The sequence below is a fragment of the Anser brachyrhynchus genome, assembly GCF_964034855.1.
Source record: "Anser brachyrhynchus genome assembly, chromosome: 1".
Taxonomy (NCBI): Eukaryota; Metazoa; Chordata; class Aves; order Anseriformes; family Anatidae; genus Anser; species Anser brachyrhynchus.
The window spans coordinates 139,110,739-139,130,997 of NC_137694.1; the positions used below are offsets into that span (position 1 = coordinate 139,110,739).

Consider the following 20,259-nt stretch of genomic DNA (forward strand, 5'->3'; position numbering starts at 1 on the left):
TCCTTGCAAATGGAAACACATCTTTGACTTGTTCCTTGCTGTCAGTATGTTGACTTTGCTTTTCTCAAGAGATAAGAGAATGAATTCTGCTTTTCTGCTTTTCACTGGTGTCAATAATTCTTGTTTGCTCTACAAAACTACTACATATTTAAAGGAACTACAGGTGGGACTTGTATGATTTGTGGATGTGTGTAGATAACTAATATTGAATATTAGTCTCATAGTCTCAACTGTCTCGTACGTGATAAAAATACAAGAAATTAGTGTACAGCTTCTGACCTATTTTAAATGTTGCCTTCACTGAAGATGAACTTTTTCTTTTCTGTCTATTATTGTTCAGTCACTAGCTCAGTGTCCAATGTGCTTGAAATTTGCCTGTATTTCAAATAATGTGAATATACAGGCCAAGACACATGTAACCGTCATACATGCATTCTTGCCTTTGGAAATCAACCCACAACCCAACCAAACATCTCTCTTCATCTGTAGCACCAGTAGTACTTGTCAGTGCAGCAGTGGTTTATTTGATTGCTTGCTTTATTTGGACAACTCAGATGTAGTATATGTGGACATATTATTTTGTGGCATAAGTAAAGTTAAAATTCTACAGATAACAAAGGAAATGTGTTTTAATGTTGCACTTTTGTTACCTCTGATTCACTTTTCATAACGCTTTCTCCTCCACTTGTTTCATATGTTGTATGGTATTTGTTTTTTATTGTTTTTATTTTTTTATAATTTTTTTGATTGCTGGATGTTGCACACATACTTGTTGAAGTCACGGTTTTCCCTAGAAAGGTCAGTTGCTGAAAAATGTTTTGGCTACAGCCATGATCTTATAGCTTGTCAAGAGGTCTTTAAAGTGAGTTATTTTTTAATACAAATACACATTATTCTAAATGAAGTCTCTCTTACTAGCATAGCACTAACTTTATCATGTTACAGAAGCCAGTCACATTAGCCAGAGCTATTTATAAGAGCTGTGTATATACTGATGTTTTTTCAGAATTTTTGGTATGGAAGACACTAGCTTAAAAATCAATGGAGCTGTTACTAACTGCATAGCCTTACATCTTTGGGCTAGGAGCTGTAGTAGAGAATCACCTGGATGTGGTGTCAGAATGTAAAGTTCTGTTTAAAAATAAATAAGGTGACAAATGGTGTTAATATCCTTTCTAAGAGCATGATACCACTGCTTTTGATGCTCAGTTTTTTTTTGCCTACTTGTCAGCATATACCCAAATGACTTCATTCTATTGGAGTACTACTTCATTTTAAAAATAAAAGCAATATATTTAGTGATGAGAGTATTCCTAGCTTAGATGATGTAAGTCTTCAGTATGTTATAAAACAAAGAATACTTTGAACAAGGGAAAAACTATACAGTGGTGCTTAAAATGCAAGATTAAATCCTATTCCCTTGTTTATAATAATTCAGAATCCCATTTGCTGGGATACTGACTCCTTTGCTTTTATTTAGGAGACTACCTGAAAGGCTCTCCAGAAGTAAGCTCTAAATTTAGAGAACTTGTTCTCATGAAATCTAGGATGAAAAGTAAATTATCTTTTGTGTAGTAGCCTTCTTTCAAAAGCAGTTTGTAATTGCCTACTATCCAGAGTTAATAGATCTGAGACTGACTGACCTTTGGTTTCAAAGGTTGCTTACTTAGGCTTTCAGACTCTGGTGTTATTGTATAGTGAATGTACTTCTACCTTGTTCCTTAGATGTGAACAGTAAAAATGTTGGGTCTGTTATAGCTTATCTGGTTGTATGCATTTCCATTCTGCACAGTGGAATTTGCATAATTACACATGAAGACAAATTAGATTCCCAAGGTTACTTTCTGTGGAACACATACCTGTGCCAAATTACTAGTATTATCGTGACGTTTAAGAGCACCTTGCATACAACTCTGCATTTCAGAACTGCACAGAAATTAGGCTGAGTGAAATAGCAGTGGATTTTATATCTGATTAGGACTTTTTTGATGAAGAGCAATCTATCCTCCTGATCTTCATTTTAGATATTCCTGTGACTGAGAGCCACAAGACGTGTACTACAATTGTTAGAGTTCCAGGATGTCCTCTTCAGTGTGAGCTCCTTTTTGGAGCTAACGTATACCTAAAGGCCCTTCAGCCACTTGTGGAGTAGGGCTAGGGTTGGTACGCAGCTGGGTGACAGCGTTGGTCTCAGTAACACTTGCTGTTACCTTTTCCTTGGTAGGCAGGACATGGAGAGCGCTGGGTGAGCGATGGCAACGCAGTTTGACTGCAGTCAGAGGATGTACTTCCATCTTCTGTGGCTATGGCACTTGGACTGTCTGAAGCTTGAGGACCTTAGGCCATCCACCCTTAGAAAAAAATGTAAATCACAATGTAAATATAAGGATTGATAACTTTCAGTGTTGAGCCTAACTGGTAGCTTTAATCCACCTCTAACTTGACTACACTAGTCTATTCCAGACTCTGCTGTATTAGTGATTGTGTTCTGTGCTACCTTTACTGTTAACCATGGTCTTAACCTTAACTTCATAGGTCTCAGTTGTTGTTTTCTCTCCCCCAGGGACAAGGCTGGTGGATATGGAATCCAGGCCCTTGGTGGGATGTTAGTTGAATATGTCCACGGAGACTTCTTGAACGTGGTGGGATTTCCTCTAAATCATTTCTGCAAAAAGCTAGCAGAGTTGTACTATCCACCCCCCAAACATACTGTACAGCATATAAAGCATGACTCTATCCCTTCTGTGGACACTTTTGAGAACCTAAGTGATGGAGAAAGTGAATCATCAAATTTCACAGAGCATAAAGGTGCTAATAAGTTGGACAGCAGTGGGATGTGTCCCTCAAGACCTGTTTACAACTGTGAGAACACCTCTAGTGTCAGAACTGGCTTTACGGTACCTTTGGGAAATCAGAATGGAGTGTCAGAAAGTGCAGCAAAACTTCCATCTAAAATTCTAGACCTGATGGATGGTTTTAAAGCTTCAAAGGTAAGGAAAAAATAAAACTACTTTGCTAATGGATACGATTGTTTTGTTGGACTTGCATATAGCGGGTAATATATATATAGCTTATATAGCAGGTAATGTGAAATACTTGAGTTGGGATAAGAATAATAATTAGTTTAAAAGGACCAGTGGAGTACCAGAGGATCTAAGCTGAAAATTCTGGTACAACATAAATAATGCTTTCTGGTATTGACTCTTATCTGTTCTATGAAACTTCAACTACCCATGTGATAAAAATCTTTATCTCTTGATTTGAAATGAAAAAAATCTGCAGAACTTTTTTTTTTACTTCTGTTCTTGTATGATTGGCCTTGGGTATGAATGGTGAAACTGCTTCCAGAGTGTCTGACAACAGTATCCCTTTGCCTCCTATATGTGTCTTTTGTCATGCTAATTAAATGCAACTTACGGAAATCATAACTCATCTTTCATTAGCGATAACAGTGATTCAGGCTCTGGTGCATGTTGTAATTGCCTCCCAATTACAAAATAACAGTAAATTCAGAAATGCATTTATGCAAATTATACTCCAATATTGAAGTGGAATGTTATAGGGAAACTTCAAAAGGCTTTAAGTAAGAATTTACCACTGAATATTTCGATGTTTTCATTATTTTTCGTACTGATTGTAAGACCAGAATCAAGTAGTAAGTTACCTTTAGATATACTACAAAGAAGACATCTTATGTGGTTAACTTACCAAATTCATTTAAAATATATGCAATGCTCGTTACAGTCTTTCCTTTTTAGCTTTTAATGGTTAGTATTAGAATTTTTTGAAAGACAGCATTTTTTATTCCTATTACGGAAGTAACTTTTTGTACCCTGTTTCATGTTGAAGGTAAAATCTCCATGCAATGTCTGATAAAGACATAGGCTACAAATTGAAGGTTAGGTGCTCTGTGTAGCAGCCAAGTGTGGAGGGAAATGAGTAGCTGGACATTTTAAGTGCTACCAAGTTTTCTACTCAGCTCCAGTAAAGCGAAGGAGAAATCAGTCATTCTAAGTAGATCACTGATCTCAATCAAGCTGTTCATGTTTCAAGAAGAGGTTGGAAAAAAAAATGCTCAAGTGGCAGTGAAATGACAAACCTGAACCTAAGATACATTAAAAAATAAACTCTTTAGGGGGCTGGCCTGTGGAAGGAAACACTCAGAACAGTCAACAGTGGTTCTGTTGAAAGAGCAGGAAGCTGTGCTCCAAATCTGAAGGAAAACTACAGTGCAGTCACTACAGATCTGTAGGCATGTTGCTTGCAGGCATGCAAAGGGGGCATGTTTTGATGTACTTGAATGTGAGATGATGCTTAGTGTTTTTTTCAAGTTAAGTGCAAAATAAGAATCATAACCATTTTGTTGTTGCATATTATGTACACTAGTCACTGTGATGATGCTTAATTCAGTTTTGTGCAGTAAAAGTTGGTGGCAACTGTAAACAGAAGCAGGAGCTCTCCTTTCCCCCTAATCCAGTGTAAAATCATAGTACGCAGTGCTGAATTTCATGTTGAGCTAGTGGGACTTTGGTTTCCTGTGGCTTGGATCTTTGTAAAATGAACTACCAGTTGTGGTGGACTGTTTCTACAACTTGACAAATTCTACCTTCTCTCTTTCCCCTTGTAGAATACTGATAAGAGCACGAAAGCATTCAGCTTCATAAAAGCTCAAGATCTATTTTGTTTTCATCCTTGAGTGTTGTTTTAAGGCTTTTGTAAAGCAGACTGAAATTTCCTACAGAGGAAGATGATGTTGCCACTTATTTTACTGTGAACACCTGCTGCTGCAGAACAGGAGGGGATCAGGTTTAAAGCATGTTCTCAAACGTAACATTCTGAATTTGCATAGTTCAATCTTTACTCAGACCTTTAAGGATTTTTTGAACTAAGCATTACAGAATGATAGAAGAATGATTTGTATCAACTAAGTTTTTGACTCTTTCCACATTCTCATTCCTCTTGTAATTTCCAGGTCATATTAGTCCAAAGATTAGGCAGATCTTGGAAGGCAAATGCTTGCAGCGTAGATGTAATTGACTCAGTATAGTGAAAGCCTGGATTCTAGTAAATCCCAATTCTACATTCTAATTAGAACAGAGAAAAACATAAAAATAGGAAGATAAAATACATAATTACACAGTAGCAGACTTTCTCAAAGTTAATCTCCTGTTTCTCCACTTGTTTTTTATTAAATAGAATGTCAATCCGTTTTTCTTGACTGCCTTGAACTTAAGTGCATCATAGTTGCCTACAGTTGCAAAGAAATAGATTCAGTGATTGCTGCCTGTGCTTCCATTCTTGTGCTCCATATATGTTCCTTGGTTTTAGGTGCAGAATTGCACATAAATTTCAAATGGAGAGGTGTACATAGTCACATATCATTAACGTTCCTTTCTGGTCTGGTTAGCATATTTGTAAAAGCTAGGTTAAGCTTTTCAGCCTAAACAGCTTCATTGACCATGGGTTTTTCCTTTACTGTCATGCAGTAACTGTTCTGTCTTCCCCATTTCCGTATATATACATCTTAAGGTGTGTATGTGGTATGGTTGTGCTTTGGAGTTTTACTCCTTTTTCTACTTACTTTTTATTAAGCAAAGAACAGTCTTGTAACTGAAGCAGCTACACTGCCCTAATGAAATTTTCAAATTCCTTATGGGCATCAGTTCAGATGGTTAAGCACGTCTGACTTAGGTTGCATTCCAGAATAGTTCCTTTCTCTCTGACATGTATCTATCCTAAATACTGTTACTTGGCTAAGGCATTGAAACTTCTCTGAGAGGGAAGGAAACCTGTCATAACAGTTTTTGGGAGTTTTGTTACCCTACGCTCCATTTAAATAACACCAATAATGTAGAATAATACTTCTAGAATGTCTGTGGCAAAAGATGTAGTTCCTTTGTTTCTTGATTGCAGTCTCTTAAATGCAGCATGACAACGCTTTTTTTCCTACGTATAGGCGCTGTTTGTAGCCTCTAAGCTGAAGATGTTTGATTATTTGAAAAATAAAGGTCCTCTGAAGGCTGTGGATGTTGCAAATGAGGTTGGAACCTCAGTGTGTGGAACAGAAAGACTCCTTGATGCCTGTGTGGCTCTTGGATTGCTGGAGAAGACATCACAAGGTGACTCTGCCCATTCACCTACCTTCCCTTTTAAATAAAAAGGGGTGAGTGAGGAGACTGGGGGTGTAAGGGGAAAAAGATCAAAACGATCAAACAATGCTGCTTAACTTCTAGTCAAGGGAGAAGGGTTCTCTCTCTTCCCTCCACTCCTGTGTGCCCCCCCAACTGCATGTAGCGCTGAAAGATGTAAAGCACTAGAAGAGATGTTTCCAAGGTTACAAGAACTGACCTGATATTGTAGGTAACTTGGATTTGAGGTGGGGGGGTTGGATTGTTGCTTCTTTCCATTCATCATTAGCAGCTAGAATTGCTAGAATTGTTTGGGAACAGGCATTATTTAATGAAATCACCAGATGTCCTTTGAGGACTGTATTCAGAGAGCAAAAACAATTATTTCTGAATTCTAATAGATTTCATGGGCAGTCCCAGGGAGCAGCGTAAAAGCTCAGATGTATCATCTAAAATAATGAACCCTTAATCTCACTTTCTTGCTGCAGCCATGAAGAGTCACAAACCTGAGCAGAGAATCAGGAATTTTGAGAGCTCTGAAATCTGCCCTTCTTCATGTACAGCTTCTTAAATTTTAGTGTCCCTAACCAGTAGAGTGCTTGAAGGTGTATGTATGTGAGAGTCAGTAATAGGATTAACTTTTTCAGCCTGCACTCTGTATTTATAAGTTTCCATATGAATCATCTACATGGTACGATCAAGGGCCGAGAAAAGAAAATAAGAAGCTTTCAACTCTGTTAGTGGACAAGACCAAGAAGAAAGCCCTAAAGGCAGAACAAAAATACAGTCAGGAAAGAGGAACTTCTGGTGGTTTCCCCCTGAACATCAGGTATATAATTGAAATACTTTTATTATATATATATATATAATAATCTCAATTATATACCTGATATTATATATATATATGTGTGTGTGATTATATATATATATATATATATGCTTATCTGTATCCTTCAGCACCTACATTCTTTTTAACAAGGAAGTCCCTAGTTCATTCTTTCTTTGAGAATGAGGAGACCTTTAGAACTGTTCCGTAGAAATCTTTGCACAAAAAACAAAACCCCTGTGATGCCAAGATCAGGTTTTCCTACATCTTTAACAGCTGTACAGGGTAAAATGGCTTCAGACACTAGCAGACAGTTGTGAAGTGCTGAAACAAAACTGGTTACAGTTGTTTTCCTCCATTAAGGCTACAGTAATACAGATTCAGCAAATATTTACCTGACATCAGATGGTGAATACTCACTTCATGGCTACATTATCCACTCTAACGATCATCTCTGGCCTCTCTTTACAAACCTGGAGTCTGCTGTTAGAGAGGGAAGCAGGCAGAACCATCAAGCCTTTGGAAGGAAAGCAGAGGATTTATTTAAGGTAACGTAAACTCTTAGTGTGTCAAAACTAGCTGTGAAAAGCCAAGGAATAACTGATCTAGAGGAAAATTGAGACTGGGTTGTTTAAGAAAGTTGGTGAATCTTAGAAATGCTAGAAATACAGTGGAACTCACTAGTCAGACTTATGTTCCCTGCAGCTTTAACAGCACAGGCTTTAGGCTCTAAAGTGCTGGAGCAATCACAGAATGTACTGGGAAATTCTGAGTGCTGACAAAAATTGACTGAAGTTTTGCCCATCCAGCTAATATATTTAGAGCAACCCTGGAGCCTGTCTTACTGACTGCTGCGTGGCCTTTTAATAACAAATACCAGGTAGTACCTTATGCATACGCTCCTTCCATACTGAGTGCTGACTGCTTGTTACTGATGTGCATCCAGTGCAATCTGTGCTGGCTGCATATTCAAAGCTATTTTCAAACTACTTGTGTTGATGCAGTAGAGGAGGGATCCAGTCTAATTTATTTAGGTTTGTAGTTTTGTATATGCTTCAAGTTAGTATATATTGCCATTAAAAATTGTAATCCTTGCCTTTGTTTCCATCTCTAAATTCATTTCCTAATGCTAGCCTATGTGGATCTGTTCAGACTGGGAAATCACTTAGGGTTTTAACTAGCCTAACTTGTCAGTTATCCACCTGTTGAAGCAGGCTGAGTGCATAAATGTGCCTGTTTAAGGAGAGGAGTGGTAGAGTGAGGAGGAGAGTATGTCAGGATTTACCTCTGAAAGCAGTAGTTCAGACAGCATCCTGAAGTTCTTGATTTGTACTCAAGTTCCAGATGCTGATGAAGCCAGTCTTCTGAAGAAAATGTCTACATCCCTCATGTATAGTTGATGGAAGAAATAAGGGCCTCGGAAGACTTAAGGTCCTGTTAGTCTAATGTTAGTGTCTAAGTTACTGATGGACAGAAGCTCCTTTAGGAATACTTTACGGACTATTTTAAAGGGATTTTAGATATTTGAGGACAACTGCTGCAATAGGTGCTTCAGTCTATGTGTGAATTAGGTGCTTTAACATAAGTGAACTGGATCTCATCCTGTGTTAATCTGGATTATCACCTTGAGTTTTCTCTGATGTTAGTGGCAGGAGTCCCTACCAATTCAGGTCTGGGATTCCATTTGTGTACAGGATAGTGTGTCCAAGCGGAGCAGGTGGGCTGCCTATGGCACTGTACATATCACAGCCTGGAGATCCTTCCACATCATGGTAGCTGTAAAGTGAGACGAAACCAATGAGGCCTGTAGGAAGGTGAGACAAATTCATGCTTTAAGCATCATTTCGAAGCTTGAGGAACAAGTTTCTGGTACTGAGTACTTTTTTGTCAAGTAATTCTTAATAAATAAATGTTATGAGCTTGAATGTTTTTGTCTTAAGCTATGGCCTGCTCATCTAATCATTTTCCCATTATGGGAGAATAAAAGATTTAAATGAAAGAAATTTGAGTATATCAGGAAGAACAAACATTTTTAGGAGACTGGCAGGGAAAAAATCAATTTTTTTCAGAAGTTTTAATGTCTGGAGACATCTTGCTGTGGAGAAAAGCTGTTAGTGAATGTATATTAAAGGCATAGTGTTGCTTTAAAAACAGTTCAGATTACCTCTTCTTGCTATGCTACCTCAGCTTCAGTGGACAAAAGTGTTGAATTTAACAGCACGTGAGACATCACCAAAACTGGGTACAAACTGGCTAAGAGTATGTCCTTTGAGACATCCTACAAAAGATGTGTAACAATTCTGGAGAGGATGCAGAAATCTGCTTGCTGCTACAATGAAGCAGCTTGTCACCAGTAAGGGATTTGGATGAGCAACTAGTCAATGGTGCTTTAGCTGATCTTTTAATTTCAGAATTCTCATGTTAATCATGCATAAGGGCACCTGCTACCTTGGCTGAACATAATCTCAACATTCCTAAGTAATGAAAATAAATGCCAATGACTGTTTTTGTTTGTTTTTCCTTCTTAGGACTATTATCACAGCCAGGAGGTGAAGCAGCGTTTTATGGCTGCCATGCACAGCATTGCCCACCTGACAGCACGAGATCTGGCTACAGCATTTGATCTTTCACAGTTTAAGTCTACGTGTGATTTAGGAGGTACGGTCTGTAATTGAGCTTGCGTGCAAATTACAGGGGAAAAAAAGCTTGATTTCAGTTCCATATTTTGTTGCTTAAAACACACACATTTTTCCACTTGAATGCAGTAAAATGGTCTATTACTTTTATTTTTCTGGTGTTGTAATTGTGTCAGAATTAAAGGACTGAGTGCAGTTAACTGAAAGCAAAGTTCCTTAAATGATACTGGAGTAACATAAAATAAGTGAACATTTGTCATTAGTTACATGCTGACACACAGCTCGACAAAGAAAATGAGGTTTGTGGCTTAGCTGATTTTGATTTTGAAAACTCCCTTTCAGTTTTTGTGTGTCAGGCTTGAAACACTGTACTGCTAGTACAAAAACTTCGGATTATCTTAGAATGGATTGAATTGTGGTTTTAGTGTTTTTATTTTTTTTCTCCAATTAATATCTAAGATGACCACCAAAGTGTTAAATACTGATGATAGAGCTGAAGAAACTCTCCTTGTTAGTGTCCTTTTATGCTGTTCTTGGAGTGGCAAAAAGGGGATGTTACTATACAGCAAAAAGGTCCAATGTAGGAAAAAACTTAGTGCCAGGTGAGGTGGACATGTCAGAGGAATTAACAGAATGCTGGTAAAACCTCTGCCACTTGTGCAGAGACTTCAAGATCTTACCACCTTTCCTATGCTGGAGAGTACTTGTCAAACTTCACACATCAGTGCTTTATATCTCGTAAATAGTTCTAGTGTACTTCATCCACAAATTACAAGTCCATTAGTGGTGGTGTTTAAAAAAAAAAAAAGGCACAAACAGGTAGTGGTATCAAAGGTCGTATTGTCAATCCTACGACAGAGTAAGGAATAATGCATTACCCAAGCTTTAAGGCATTGTTCACTGAGAAGTGTTATTGACAGTGTTAATTTTAGAGCTTACTAGCTACCTCCAATTCTGAATTAATGTCTATTTCTTAATGTTACGTAGATCCTTGTCCTTAAAAACGTATGCAAATGTTGGGAGAAAAGATATGATTTTTGACTTTTTAAAACTTTCAACAGGTTGTACTGGAGCTTTGGCTCATGAATTAATACAAATATACCCAAATATGAAGGTCACAGTGTTTGACCTTCCAGAAGTCATTGCAAACATCTCTTACTTTCAGCCTTCAGAACAATGCACAGCTCCAGTGACGTTTGTATCAGGTAAATGTAGCATGACTTTTCCTTATTTCTGTTATCCCGAAGCATAGAGCAGGCTCTTTTCCTGGTGAGAATGGTGTTCTGCCCTGCTCCAGTCCCAGATCTGTTTTAGTACAAGGCAGGGCAGGCGCACACATGCTAAATAGGGGCATTGTACTTCTCACTGGAGTCAACAAACTGGCTATCGCTGGAGAGTGGGGCTAAATAAGGAAGTATGAATTAAAATGATTTTGTTACTCCTGGGAGTAGAGGCTTGCTGTATGTCCCTGTCTCAGGCTTTTCTTTTTTAGGCAGGATCAACATGGTGGTTACAAAAGACTTCAATCTGTCCTTCCTTGCTTTTGGCTTTCTCTCTATCTTTACATGTTACAGAATTCTTACCTGTGATCTGATTTACTCTTAAACTATCCTGAACTACAAATCAGTGTATTGCTACCCATGTTTGTTCATGTTTCTTACCTTACCCCTACTGAAGAAACTCCTAGTTCCATCTTGATGTTTTCATTTCCTTCTGCAGGAATGTACTAACTCTCCTTTTCAACAGGTGACTTCTTCAAGGATAACCTTCCAGAAGCAGATCTTTACATCCTTTCACGTGTTCTTCATGACTGGCCAGATGAAAAGATTCATATACTGCTAAGTAAAATATCAGCTGTTTGCAAACCAGGTATGTTTTTAATCTCATGCATCTACAGGTCCATGTTAATACACAGTGATAGTAAGTTCATATTAAAAAATGCACGTTTTTGTCTAATCATAGCAGCCTATGCTTGAATGCTTATATTTTGCATTAAGTTTGCATATTTGCCTTCTTTATAAAAAAAGAAAGAAACAAAGCTTCTAATAAAACTATATAAAGTAAGCCCTTACTGTAGTTGCAGATTTTGCTTGCAACTGCTTCATATCATCTCTCTGCCGTGCCCAACCTTTCTTGCAAAGACCTGTATCATCAAATACCAAAGTATGTGTTTCTATCCAAACATACAAGCAGGCCGACTAAAGTGGCTTCAAGTTAATCGAGGAGAGGCAGTTTGTTTTGTTAGTCAGTAGTGCCTACAGCAGTGGAGTTCAGTAATACTTTAGGTACAGATTTCTTGAGAAATATCTTGAGAAATATATACCTTGAGAAATACGAAGCACAAGTATCTTGTGCCTTCTCCTACATTGACAATATAAAAGATCAAAAGGGAAGACAAAAGCCAGAGGAAAAACCTGACTGCTGTATTCAACTGATTCCTTAATCTAAGGGGATTAACTGTAGCTATGAAGTTTGTTTCATAGGAGAACATTCCAAATGAGATCTAGGTTGCAAACATAATCCTGTTTATAAACTACAAAAGAAAACTGTGGATGACTGTCTTATCTTCTTATACAAAGACTGGGGGGTGACAAATGCTTAAAGGAGTTGCTTGGTTCAAATGGTAACAAGACTGAGTTTAAAAAAAAACATACTCAGGAAGTGGTCTGAACTTCACTGAAGTGGGGGCAGTGCTCAAAGCTCCCCCTTCCTCCTAACTAGGAGGAAGTTTTTCTCCAGGAAGAGATTACTGAAAATAAATTTATGATTGGCACTGAAGTCTGTGAAAACGGTGGTCTGAGGGGGGACCTATCTATAACTGTCTCTGAGCAAAACACTAAAAATGTGAAGCTAGAAATACTTTACTGAAGCACTTCTGGTTGTTTTGGCAATGCAGGAAGTGCCTTGCTAGTGGCAGAAATTGTGCTCGATGAGCAGAAGACGCACCCTCCTAGAGCTGTACTACAGTCCCTCAGTATGACTGAAGGAAAGCAGAGAAGTGGCTCAGAATATAAACAGCTACTGGAGAAATATGGATTCACAAATACACGGTTTAAGATCACAGGAACCTTACTAGATGCTGTCCTGTGCTTCAAGAAGAATCTGTCACCTTAGTGTGTACAGAAATAACATGGGATGATTTTTTATAACACTTATGCTGGTTGATGATATCAGTTTAAGATCATTTTGACCCTTTATGTGAAGCATAGTTGTTACAGGCTTTGAATAAAAAGTTGGACTGTTGCTTGTGCTGGAATGAGTTCTATGCTTTAAAAAGTATTTGGGGCAGATTGTACAAAAGTTTTTTCATACACAACTTTCAATTTGGCTAGTCTGCAGACTATGTTAAACTTAGAGTTGACGTAGCTATATAGCAGCAAGTTAAAAATTACAAGCTTTCATGAGCCTCATTAATACCTGTTTTCTTGGGCCTTAAAGCTACAGAATTCTCCCTCTGCAGTATATTCAGTGGTCACTACTCATTTTTATCAGAAATGTAAAAATAATAACGGTACTCTATCAGATACTCTATCAATATCAGGATGCTAGTCCTCTTTTTTCACTTCTGTGGGGCTTTACTGAAAAGCAATTCAAGGATAACATTTTTAGGCATGTTTTTTTTGCCTTGGGCAAAAAGGAAAATAGAACAAAGCTCCAAACATGTTCCTACAAGAGCAGTAGTGTCACGAGCCTCAGCAGCCTCTAACCTCCAGCCATAATTATCTACCCCACAGGCTGCAGTTGAGAGCTGTTCCTATTGGTTCTTAACAGCTTTGTTTCTTCTGAATACAGTTCTACGGCTGCGTATGACTTCTGTCTCATTTGACACTAATCCTAGGCTTTATACATAAATTCTCTTATGAAAACTATGAATAGAAATTGTAGCAGCTTCTTCATGTTCCAGTCTTCAATGGGAGAATTATATTCTCTATCCCCTCTCCTCAAGTAACTCATCACTTATGTCACCACTCTTAATCTTTTTTTCCTGGTACTTCATTGGCATTTTTTAGACTTAAAGTGTACTTTGTAGTAGAAGCGTTCCTGGAGATTAAAGTTGCTTTCCATAACTAGCTTTCTCCTCTATCAGTTGTGAGTTTCTTGCCATATGTCCTGCCACGTGTTTCTACAGCAATAATTCTGATGAGGCAGTGCCTATGTTGAGTCACCGACCTCTGTAAATAAAAGTTTATGAGCAAGGTCAAGAGTTATATCTACCTGGTCTTATTGATTAATCAGAAGTTACTTTGCTCTTCGAGCACTGAGTAAAGGAAAAGTGCTACAGTGATTTAGTTAATCATGAGAAACGTGTAGTACAGAGAATTTCAGCTGTACAAAATCAGGGAAATGCAGACTGCTCCCAGAGAGGGGTTTAAGTCTTAGCAGAAGCTTTTTATGCATGGAATTCGGCTGATCTAATCTGCATAGACGTTTAGAGATAAGATGTTGGCCTACTGAATAAATTTAAAACAGTTTTCTTTTCTGTATTCTAATGAAGTTTGCCGTTATGCTTAACGGGTTTGTATCCTAAGACTCATTCCAGCAAGGAGGTGTTTCTCACTTCATAGTTATTCATAACATTCATAATGCTGTTCTTTAGGCTGCTAGAAGCTGTTTGAGTCAGAACACTGTAATCCTAAAGTTGGCACACCTCTGTCACAGACTTAAACCTGTGCCTGTAAGTACTGTGTACTTGCTGACTATAAAACTTAAATAGCACATGCTTGGTTACCACACAGCCTCAGTGTGCTCTGCGATTAAAGTGCAGCACTTTATATGCAGTGAGCCCTATTCCCTTGGGCATGGTGTCTGCGGTAAAGTACTACCGCAGCTCTGCTGGGCTCTTCATCAGATTTCCTTTTTGTAAAGTATTCTGAGGTATGAATGAAAGCTATTTATAATAAAATATTTTGTAAATAAACATTACTTATAAATATTAAATTAGTAAACATTAAATTAATACAGTGCTGTGTTGCTAGTGGGTTCAGGATCACTTTGCTAGCTACCTTTGCCTTAAAAAGGAGGCTAATACAAACTGTAGACAAATCTGCTTTGCTGAACAGTCTGAATGTAGTCTATATTCCTGGATGTCTCCAAACAAAATACTGTTCTATTTTAGAAACTGGTCTTGCAGTGAGAAGAAAAGATGCAAGCTGAATTTTTACCTTCCCAAGTGGCTCGTATCATCCACACCCCTCAACTTTTACCATAGTCAGGAGACTGGGCAGAGCAAAGGAATACTCCTGAAAGAATTTAAGAGGAGGTGGCTGTGAGACCTTAACAAATGTGAGCAAGTCCAGTGGAAGTCACAAAGATGGCTTGGGGCTGCATTATGTGGCTTGTGAGGAGAGCCTTGAAGGAAACCTACCTCAGTCTAGAATAGGTGGTTTGAGGGGAAATCTGGCTTTTCGCTGCCAAAGAGACAGATACCAAAAAGACAGCCAGGCTCTTCATTGTGGTGCGCAGTTGTGGAATGAGAGAGCATGGGCATAACTGGGGAGACTCTGACAGGAGATCAAGGGGAGGGGAAAAGAGAATTGTTCTAAGGATAATTAAGTGTTGGAGCAGGTTGCCCAGAGAGTCTGTGGATCTCTGTCCTTGGAGGTTTCAAGATCTGAGGACAATGCCCTGAACAAGCTGATCTGACTGTTGAGCTGCCCCGCTTTGAGCAGCGCTGGAGATCTGTGGTCCTTTTTGACCTAAGATGTTCTGTAATCAGCTGGCATATTTCAGTCACCTGAGAAATCATAAACTCATCTTCTCTCATTAATGTTCAAACTCTGTTCTTCCGGAGAAGGCTGGTATTGTTTGCTGACTGGTGAAAGGGGTGGAGTTAATGGCGTTGCACTGAAATGATTTCCTGAGCAGTTGGTGTAAGAAAACTTGGGTCCGTTAACTAATGAAGTCATAAAGAATGAAGGAGCTAAGTTTTAAAATCCAAATAAATTGCTACCAATAAAGCTTGCAGGTTTTCTGTTGCTTCCTTGGCAAACAACATTCAGTGGTGCCTTCTTGAAGATGCTGTCTTGCCCACGTTCTTCTTTAACAAACAGTTTGGAGGAAATCTGATGCACAGGATTTTTTTTTTGAGGTGGAGAATCACGGGTTGAAAAAATAATAGATGAATGAGATAGATAATGGCTATTCTGTTTGTGTCCCCCTCTCAGGGTGTACAAAATTTGGACACTGTCTTCCAAAGTTGTACCACAGTGACTTAAAAATGACAGTCCTGCATCACTCTACCTAGCATTTGCTGTGTAATCTGAGACTGTAGTACTCAGCTCTCTGTTAAAGGCAAAGGAGAATCACACAAGAAGGGTGAGAGGGAACACAAACTACAGATTCTTGACAAATGGGGTTCATCTTTCTAGCCTGAGATACCTGAACATTAGGCATTCAAGTCATCTAGTCAGCTCAAGTTCCTATTGCTAGAGAACTGGTATTTTCAGTAGATGCATCATCTTAACTACCTATGAGAGGAAATTTCCTGGGTTTTGTATGGAAATTGATTATACATTTAATGGTGGATAGTCTGTAAGAAAGCTAACTGAAATGCATCTAATCTTTCGATGCCTGAATTCAGACAAGAATCCCATGGGAGAGAGAATGTAGGTTCAGTTCACCTCAGACGTGCTTGGCTAATTGTTTCTCTTTGTGAAGCACTTGTTCACCGCAGCGTAAGTGGCTTGAACTTGCCTTAAGGTAACTAATAATATGGTGATGATGTAGAGAACTCAATGAGCTTTCAGAACGACTTCAATGACACCTGATAGTAACACAGATCTCATCCAGCAATTTTATCGTCAAGTCCTAATCTTTTCTCTACCAAGCTGCAGTGTTATGCTTCATTTATTTTTTTGATTGATAAATGTCAGAAGTGTACTGACTGGAATGGCAAAAGGGATTGTCTTCATCATCAGAACACAGTTATTAATGTCGTGCAGCACTTAGTACTAAAATCACTGCAAAATGCTGGCATTTTGATCCAAGTTGGTGGCCTCCTATCTCTACTGTGCCAAGAGAAACTGCCATATAAGATGCTGGTCCAAAAGACAGTAAGTAAAACGAGCATTGTTTTGTCAGTAATCCCCTTGCTCATGTCTTCCCTTTCATGGGTCTGCAGATAGAGGGAAGAAGAGGCTGTGTGAGCACAGAGTAATTCAAGTTTTGCTCTCCACCCTTGGTTGCTCCCACCAGGAGAACCTCAGTTTGTACAGAAATAACGTGCAATGTTGGCTGCTTCTGTAATACTTGCCATCCACCACTGTTTCAGTATGAACGTGAAGCAGCATTGTATTCCAAATAATTGTAACTACTATACTTACCTTACTGTTTTCCGTAGCAGTCATACCAAGTCTACAGTAGCCCCCTCTTGCCCTGCAAACATCTGTGACGTGTGTTGGATTTTCCTGTGTTTTTTATAATAGTAGATTATCATTTAATATTGGGTTAGTCATTTAAAATACAGCAAATGAATAAATGAAAAATAGAATCACCTGTGTCCTGTATTTTTTGGACCGTTACATATGGTAGCAGAAATTCTCTTCTTCGATAACGGAGTAGCATTGTTGCATGCATTTGTTTTTAAATTAGGCTGTGGGATTTTGCTGGCTGAAATGGTACTGGATGATGAGAAGAAGAACAGGAGCACAGCTTTGCTTCAGTCTTTGAACATGCTTGTGCAGACGGAGGGAAAGGAGAGAAGTGGCTCTGAATACCGAGGTTTACTGGAACAACACGGATTCACGAATGTGAAAATCAAATTGACAGGAAATCTGCTAGATGTAGTCTTCTGCATTAAGACATAGAAAAAGAAAGATTTACTAGTAAAATCTAGATCATGTTTGATGTCTTTAATTATGCAAGTATATTCTGTTTCCCATCAATATAAAAAAAGATGTAACTTTTTGAAGTTACTTTTAAAAAGGGAGAAGTGATTGCATTTATTTTAAACTCGAGTAAAGTTCAAAAATAAAGAATGTGCTGGCAACATTTGATGGCACTGATACCTACTGTAGTTGCACAACACTTGTAGTACGGTCAGAAACAGGCTCCAACCCAAGGGTATCAGCAGCCTTACAGTAGTATTGACGTTGCTGAGAAGTCAGTTTCTCTGTACTGGGTGCAATTCAAATAGTCCAACTTTTAGACTAGCGCACATTGATTGCTTTGTCCCCGCTTCAGGAGGTTAATGCAGGTATAACTTCAAAACCATCCACTTTAATACCGTTTTTATTTTTATAGTCTCCACTGTAAATAAAGAACTATTATCCCATTTACTACTTGCCTGTAGCTGTGCATTCTACCTTTCCTACTATTATTTTTATACGCTTTTGTTTTCTTTGCATCTTTTTTCAGCATACTCTCTGCTAGTCACATTCTCTCCTGTTTCACAGTCCATGGTTTGATTAAACGTTTCAAATGCAATTTATAGTAGTTCCTCCTTATTTTTTGCTCACCTCTTTTCTTCATCGTCCCACAGCTGTGTGTATGCTCTTTACCTGGTAAGAAAGTGTGTGGGCACAGCAGGCTTCCAAGGGGGGGTGGGCTGACTGCCACTATACAGACAGGGTGGAGCCTGAGATGCAGGAGGTGCCACTCCTCTGCCTCCCGTGAACGCTTTTGCCCCCGTTACCTATCTGTAACTGCTTCCCAGGATTCCTGTTCTTGTCCTTCCTCCTTCACAGCAGTGCTCCAGTTCAGCCCTGGGGCTTGTCTTCTCCTTAGTAATTACGTGAATGAAGATCATCACATTGCTGTGGTCTCCAGCCACAGGGCTCAGGATGTCATTTGTAAGCCTCAGGAAACTGAGGGCTGTGGAAACAGGTTGCTCCTAAGGAAGCACATTGTTCTTCTCCTATCTACGTCCATTTACAAAGACGGGCTGGAAGGGCCATGACACCAAGTATTCCATAATAGACATTGTGTGTGTGTATGTGTGAAAATCAATGATAAAATTCACAATTGCTTCAGTGTAACTGAATTTATCACCACTGGCTTACCCTCTTTTCCCCTTCCTAAACTTGTTAAACACTGCTATCTTATAAAAATGCATTAAAGCATTCACCTGTGTAGCATGGAAGTGTTAACTGTTAAAGTCAGGAAACAGCACTATTGCGATGGCGTAGTCAAGACTGGAAATGGAAGAACTAGAGCAGAAGCTTGTCAAGAGCATCAAGACAGGCTCCTCCGCGTTCTGTGAGGTTTCTGGAATAGACAGCTGCATAAAAGCACAAGTTTCATTTTTTATTTTATTTTTTTTTCATCTCAGCTATAATTGGAGATGAGATGTGGGGGCACCTCATTTGGTTTAAGAACATCCTCTTCCTTTTTAGCCCTGCTTACCTTATGAGCTCTTATGAGAGCAGAATACGAGATTAGTTAAAGAACAGAAAAAAGGGAAAAAAAAACAGCACAGAAACAGGAGGAAAAGAATGATGTGAAAGAGAAAATGAGATTTCCCCCAGTCAGATGCATCTGATCTCCAAGGTGAACAGGACGGGACAACTATTGACTAAACAATTTCTTATCACAAAAGTTTCATACATTTCACTTTCATTTTGCAAACTGACAGCACCAGAGTTCCAAAGAGTGAAATTCTTTTCTAGCCAGTATAAAGTTTTATGGGGAAGTAAGTCCCAGCCTAGATAATTGCATGCACGCAGGGCATTGTGCTGAGAGGATTAATATTCAATTACAAGCTTTTTTTTTTTTTTAATGAGAAAAATAGAACGGTTTAAGCTGCACGTGTCTCCCTGAGAACACGCACCACAGCTTTTCATTGCATGTATCCAACCTATGGTCCTGTTAACACCGTGTTGGCAGAAGAGTCCCTTCGCTATCTCCATATCATGGCTCAGGATATAAAATAGCATACAATTATCACAGAATCAGAGAATCACAGAACCATCTAGGTTGGAAGAGATCTCCAGGATCACCGAGTCCAACCTCTGACCTAACACTAACAAGTCCTCCACTAAACCATATCACTAAATTCAACATCTAAACGTCTTTTAAAGACCTCCAGGGATGGTGACTCAACCACCTCCCTGGGCAGCCCATTCCAATGCCTAACAACCCTTTCAGTAAAGAAGTTCTTCCTAACATCCAACCTAAACCTCCCCTGGCGCAACTTCAGCCCGTTATACAATTTCCCTCGTATCTTTCGATGTGCAATACGCGGTGCAGTGACGTGCAGCACGCAGCATCGTTCCTCCCAGAGCAGAGACAGAGTCTGCGAGGTGGAAGCGCGCCTGGCACACCCTGAGCTCCCTCAGCGCTGCCTGAGAGAGAAGCTCCGGTTCTCAGCTCCCGCAGGGCGCGCACACACCCGCCACCAGCGGTTTCGGACACCTCAGGCGCTGCAGCTTTGCGGTTCGCCAGCCAAGTCATCTGTGTAAGAACACGGCCGGCTTTATTTACGTTTGTAGGAAGCGTCCGCTAAAAGCGAGAGCGGTTACACAAAGCGCAAGGGAACTAACGCCCCCCGGCTAGGCGCAGCCCCTGGGCCCCGCCGGGCCGACGCGGCGCTGCGCTACTGGCGCCGCGGGGGGGGCGTGAGGGGGGAGCAACGGCCGCGACGGCCGCCCTCAGCCGGCGAGGCCCCGCCCCTCCCGCGGCGAGGCCCCGCCCCCGATCGCGGCTCGCCCAATGGGGCGCGAGGCGCGGGGCG

The 20,259-nt window shown here is 39.6% G+C and overlaps 1 protein-coding gene across 2 annotated transcripts in view; it reads left to right on the forward strand.

The window, feature by feature from the left end:
* The window catches only part of ASMTL (acetylserotonin O-methyltransferase like), a 28,861-nt gene extending 10,999 nt beyond the window's left edge, over window positions 1-17,862 (forward strand). The window contains exons 7-13 of one of the 2 annotated variants that reach the window (XM_080584818.1): window positions 2,564-2,990; window positions 5,957-6,119; window positions 7,318-7,502; window positions 9,483-9,612; window positions 10,652-10,795; window positions 11,337-11,459; window positions 17,181-17,862. In XM_080584818.1, the coding sequence (XP_080440944.1) occupies window positions 2,564-2,990; window positions 5,957-6,119; window positions 7,318-7,502; window positions 9,483-9,612; window positions 10,652-10,795; window positions 11,337-11,459; window positions 17,181-17,395 (1,387 nt within the window). In that variant the 3' untranslated portion in view covers window positions 17,396-17,862. Of the gene's footprint in view, window positions 1-2,563; window positions 2,991-5,956; window positions 6,120-7,317; window positions 7,503-9,482; window positions 9,613-10,651; window positions 10,796-11,336; window positions 11,460-12,486; window positions 12,834-17,180 lie in introns of those variants that run through there. The other variant, XM_080584817.1, reaches the window with a different exon arrangement.
* The last annotated feature ends 2,397 nt before the right edge of the window (window positions 17,863-20,259 follow it).